This window comes from Priapulus caudatus, unplaced genomic scaffold (assembly GCF_000485595.1).
Source record: "Priapulus caudatus unplaced genomic scaffold, Priapulus_caudatus-5.0.1 Scaffold1993, whole genome shotgun sequence".
NCBI lineage: Eukaryota > Metazoa > Priapulida > Priapulimorpha > Priapulimorphida > Priapulidae > Priapulus > Priapulus caudatus.
The window spans coordinates 17,360-23,424 of record NW_014579054.1 but is presented as its reverse complement, the minus strand read 5'-3'; the positions used below and the strand labels follow the sequence as shown (position 1 = coordinate 23,424).

Genomic DNA, 6,065 nt, shown 5'->3' with positions numbered 1-6,065 from the left:
TGCCCGCCAAATTGTTCACTGTTGGCATCTATTTCGTCGCGTGTGTGAAGCGCTGGGATAAAAAAATTTGGGCAGTAAAATTCGCACTAGAAGTGCACTAATTTGCATTATGCCCACAACGCTTAAGGTGGTGTAACAAACAGTAGCAAGGCGTCCATTAGAGCAGGCACGGCGCTGAATATAGCATCGAACAGAAATTAACTAACAAGTGCTGCACGAGGCGACAGCGCTCCAACTGATGTGTACTGTAAGGCCGGTGTATTCTTGCTGATAAACTCACTGGAACCTAATGAAGTGCGCCCTCCGTCCGCCACCACGATTCCCGGCTCAGAGCATACAATCTATGGATACTACTAAATTACATGATCTAAAAATCTATGATAGGCTTTGCTATACGCAGTAGTACAGTAAATAAAGATAGGCACCTGTGTAACTTTAATGACTTTCACTATAAATTAACATGTTTATCATGAGATGATGCGTGCGAGCGCCGAGCTTAGTGGTGGTGTTGAGGGAGGGGAGGTGATCCAATAGCAAAAGCATTCAGTCCTTTGTTAGGACAGTCATCAAATCCGTGTTTTACCCGCTCCGACGAAGACAGAGGGACCAAATGAAATGCTCATTGCAAATTTTAATGTTGCTATAAAGGTTACTTTGGGTCTCTATTCAGACATTGTAAAAGGAGAATGGAGGAACATAAGTTGTGAGGCTATGGCATATTAAAGCATAAAAGAAGTTTGGATGGTTTCTGGCGTGTGATAACAAATTATTAAAATTACCGTAATCTGTATCCCTTATCATATTCTCCTGTATTGCTACTGCTCTTGCACTTGAACAAGTGTCCGAGGAGCTTGAAAAAATGCAATATAATTAATATATGTATATGACTCATGACACGCAAAGAAAAGAATATTTTGTTGCCGGATTTACTAACATTATTATATTGTTATTTATCACTAAACAATATTACTAACTATTTGCAAAATTCTCATCAGCACCACGAGTTATCAATAGGTCCATGTATAAAATACATGACAAGAATAATTAGAAATGAGAAATTGCGCAAGACATTGGGGCTACAACAATTCATAGTGAAGTTCGAAAATGCCAAAAAGTTTATGCGTTTAGGTTTTGAGCATAAAAATTTAAGACGCCACATAAAATATAATATAACCAGGAAAGTATGTAGATGGTAGTTCTACATGGTAGCGCTGCACGCTCGTGTATCTTCTGCAGCAATCGCTAGCGTTGCAATAGGGGCTTCTTTTGCGTATGACAAAGAAAAATGAGATCGGTGGCGCTAGTGGCTGACATCATTGAAGCCATGCAGCTAAAACATAGAATTAAAAGAGGGGATATGGTCAGATGATTTCACCTAATGTAAACTTGGCCAAAAATGAAGAGGCTAAGTAACCATCTTTCGCTTTCTCGCATAACCTAGGTATGGAGATCTGCCCGGCCGAGATAGCCACCGAGATCAAATCCTGCGAGATACATTGGCAGAAAGCAGCGAGATGGGTTTTATCTCGCACTGCACTTTTTTACCAATGATTTTCGCTTAATTACTAAGGTAAAGGTCAACCTTTACAGGTTTTGGCCAATGCAATACTGCACAAAATTTATTAAATAAAAATAAATATTAATAAAATAATATATAAAAAATATATAAATAAAAAAAAAATTAATTTAATTTAAAAATTTAAAAAATTTATAATTTGCAAAAATAATTGAATTATCTAACTTGAACTGAAATGTTCTTTCTGCAATAAAAAGTAATAAAAAAATAAATTAAAAAAATAATGGCGAGAAAAGGTTGCTATCACAGTAAATGCAGCTTGAGATTGGAAATATCTGCACGCCTGGCATTACTAGATAACACGTCTCAATACGATCGCTACACTCGGTATGAGACGGGAATATCTATAACTCGCGGTGAGATATCCCAACTCAAGCTCATACTGTGATAGAACCTATTAGTCGCTGCTGTGTCATGTACAGTGCTCTATGTATTTAATAATATCTATTATAATAATATTGAGTGTGTCGTTCTGTTTGTTCCTGCATCACTTCTAGCGGCGTGCACAGAATCCGGCTGAAAATTTCGTGCTGCATTTCTAAAAGCGGGGCAAATACGTTGCGATTCTACACTTATTGCTTTTTGTCATCTTATTGGGTTTATATGTTCAAAAAAACCTATATTTAGAAAAATATAAATGAAAAATCTCAGCGACTGGATAAACATGCACTTCACTTCGCGCTAGGTGCGGCTGGCTGTAACTTACTAAACACCGCAAGCCACAGGCTAAAGGGATACAGTAGTCTGTCGCGTAACCTTGGCAGTGGAATTCGCCAGGGCACACGGAGCGCTAGCTTGGAATCAAGATCCTCGCCCACCTGCACGCTCGCCTGCTACGCCCGGCGCAATAATGCTATCTATCAATCTATCATTTTTTGCTACAGCTATCTTATGCTAATGCTAATGCAAGGGGCGCAACCAGCGTGTTGGAAGTTGGGGGTCGCAAGCAGCCAATAGCAACGTGATCTGGCGGGGCGAGCCAATATCACGTATTGGTTCAATATCACGTATATTTCAGCGTGTTGATGGAAGTGTTGCATAATTGTGATGTCATGAATGACATTACTAGTGTTGTACTGCGAAAGAGTGTAGATCTCCGTGTATGATGTACGCGTCGACAGCGTAGAGTAACAGCGTTGTCCCGTAGATAACCAGTAGAGAGGTTTAACAGCAGCGTAGAGAGCAGAGATAGCCACAGTAGACGTAGACGTAGACGTAGTCACGGATTAGTAGTTTCAAATAGACCTTTATTATTAACTACACATACAAATATATATATATACATAATACAGCCTATAGGCAACGATGCCTAGGCTCTCTGACTGACTACATAGTCTCTCTAAATCTTATATCTTGTGTCCTTTGCTTGTCAAATGCTGCCTATATATATGGGCTCAAAACCGGCTTTAGAAACTCGTCTGTCTAAAACCAGACCCTTGCTGGGAAGCAAGCGATGCCCGTTCGCAGGTGCAACCTATCCCTTGCACAAGGAGGATGTGGGAGACGCACCCGTCTATTGTCGTTTGCGCGTTCGTCAACCACTCCTATACATGTAGATGCTCTAGGTGTGACGTGCTTAGCGTCACGTCCGGTTACCACCGCTGTATATCATTTACAAAGGATTTTGTTGCAAAGTGGGACTCAAGGAAAGTCACATACTCACGTTTGGTTTCTAACACTGTTCTCTGTTTTCACGTGTCAGACATTTTTTGCATTATTATTTTTATCATTATTATTTTCCTCTTCATCTTAATGAAGAGTGTCTATGAATTTCATATACTGAACTCAGTAGTGCTCTTCTGCTGTTTCGAAAACATGATCTGACGCATCCCCAGTTTCAAATCTTCGTTGGCATCTGTTTACCCGAGGTAATTTGGGGGCTACCAAATCTAGTTCTTCACAGCATTCAATGCATGCATTGAAGAGGTCGTGAAATGTTTCCTCGCTTCTCATGCCTGACAAGCCTTCATACGTAATCTTCATAGCTGCCACAGCATTGGAGATTGTATAACTTCTGGACTGCATAGCCCTGTTCAAGCTTTCAAGCAAATTAATTGATGGAAGAGCTATCTTTAGACCCAGCACAAACTCAGCTTCTTTTATTTGCTTCAGAAGGCCTCTTGCTTTGGATGCTGGCTCTGCTGTGCTGGCATCTGCATAATCGGACAGTGCATCACTTAAGCTTTCATGCTGATCCAGAATGGTCTTAATGCAAAAAATGTCTGACACGTGAAAACAGAGAACAGTGTTAGAAACCAAATGTGACCTTCCTTGAGTCACACTTTAGAACAAAATCCTTCGCAATTGCTTCGATATCGATTCCATCTGTCATGTCTTGATGAACGTGCAAAACAGCAAGGTGGTTGAGTCTTGCCTGGGCCATTGAGTTTCGAAGATAAGTCTTCAGCCGACGCAGACCAGAAAAGCTGCTCTCTGCTTCTGCACTGCTACAGGGAATAGTAAGCAGAAGTCGCAGGAATGTGTCCACTTGATTAAACAGCTGGCGCACTACTGGCTCCATGCTTACAATCTCTGAAATAATGGTATCCAGTGTGAATGGATTGGCCTCTGTATCCGACATCATCAGCTGCCTGACCATAGCAAGTTGGGTATGTAACATACTCCCATCAAGCTCTGGATACTGCTTTACAACATCCACAACACAGGAGACACTGATGGCAGGCTGTGATGGGTTACAGGATCTCAATATAACATCTTCCAGTTTGAGGTACATTTGAATTCCTGGCTGGTCATATCTTCTTTTCAAGGCAGCCATGGCAGTGTCTATGAATTTCATATACTGAACTCGGTAGTGCTCTTCTGCTGTTTCGAAAACATGATCTGGCGCATCCCCAGTTTCAAATCTTCGTGGGCGTCTGTGTACCCGAGGTAATTTGGGTGCCTCCAAATCTAGTTCTTCACAGCGTTCAATGCATGCATTGAAGAGGTCGTGAAACGTTTCCTCGCTTCTCATGCCTGACAAGCCTTCATACGTAATCTTCATAGCTGCCACAGCATTGGAGATTGTATAGCTTCGGGACTGCATAGCTCTGTTCAAGCTTTCAAGCAAATTAATTGCTGGAAGAGCCATCTTTAGACCCAGCACAAACTCAGCTTCTTTTATTTGCTTCTGAAGGCCTCTTGCTTTGGATGCTGGCTCTCCTGTGCTGGCATCTGCATAATCGGACAGTGCATCACTTAAGCTTTCATGCTGATCCAGAATGGTCTTTAAAGCAGCTCCTCTAACTAGAACTCTTGTTGGGCACAGTGGACGCAGGCTGGCACGGTCGTGCTTCTGTGACTGAATGCCCCGGAGAATGGCGGTTAATTTGGTTGATCGGTTGCAGGTAGCAGCAACTTCATTTGTCAATGATGCCGCATCTTGGACAACACCAGAGGATTCTATCGCTTCTTGAGCTACGAGGTTCCCTGCGTGCATCAGACAATGCACATAAATGGCCAATGGTTGTTGACTAGCAATCAAAGCCTGTGTGCCGTTGAATTTGCCACTCATGCTGCTGGCCCAATCATATGTTTGTCCACGTAAAGTTGACAGTGGTAGGTTGAGACGAATCAATACATCAAGTAGCATGGCTGATAGTGCTTCCCCTGTTGTGCCACTGTTCTGTGCAAAAAAAAAAATACTTCATGGGGCACAAGATCAGCATCAGTGTAACGCACAACAATTGATTATTGCTCTTGTACAGTGATATCTGNAGAGAGAGAGAGAGAGAGAGAGAAGAGAGAGAGAGAGAGAGAGAGAGAGAGAGAGAGAAGAGAGAGAGAGAGAGATGACAGAGCGGGTAAATCAAGCGAGAGGCGGGCGACACTATAGGGTTAAGTTGGCTGAAAAAATATCGACGATACATAGAATATGCGAATGACAGAGTGAGTGATAGAGAGGGTGGGTAGAGTGAAGTGGCAGTTAGAGAGGGAGGGTGAGAGGGAGAGAGGGAGGAAGGGAGATAGAGTGTAATAGATTGACGGGAAGCCAGTTAGAACAAGATCGAGATAAGAAGGAAGATAGTGGAAAGCGACTGATGTAAGAACAAGGGGTGAGAGAGATGGAGATAGTTGAATAGATTGGGAAGACAAGGAAAATTAACAGGCAAAAGACAGGAAGAGAGAAATATAAAGAAAGAATGCGTATGTAATATAAAGCAATGGAACCAGCCAGAATGAGTGAAGTAGAGAGAAAGAGAAAAAAAGAGCGAGAGATTGCGATAGACAGAACGAGAACGGGAAAGAGAGCAAGCAAGAGAGGGATTGCGAGAGTAAGGGCGAGGAGGAGAAAGACGGAACGATAAAAAGATATATATATATATACATACAGAGAGAGAGAGATAGAGAGAAAAAGAGAGCGCGAGAGCGAAAGAGAGAAAGAGAGAGAGAGAGAGAGGAAGAGAGGAGAAGAAAGATAGAGGAGAGGAGAGAGGGAGAGAGAGAGAGAGAGAGAGAGAGAGAAGAGAGAGAGAGAGAGAGAGAGTAG

General features: G+C 42.1%; 1 protein-coding gene across 1 annotated transcript; it reads right to left on the bottom strand.

The window, feature by feature from the left end:
• Window positions 1-3,824: 3,824 nt before the first annotated feature.
• Window positions 3,825-5,090, bottom strand: LOC106818040 (zinc finger MYM-type protein 1-like). The gene has a single exon (XM_014822755.1). It carries the CDS (start codon window positions 5,088-5,090, stop codon window positions 3,825-3,827), a length of 1,266 nt encoding a protein of 421 aa, XP_014678241.1.
• Between the last annotated feature and the right edge of the window lie 975 nt (window positions 5,091-6,065).

Bases quoted from the DNA above. Each gene is read 5' to 3' on its own strand.
- LOC106818040 (XM_014822755.1), bottom strand. From the start codon at position 5,090: ATGAGTGGCAAATTCAACGGCACACAGGCTTTGATTGCTAGTCAACAA.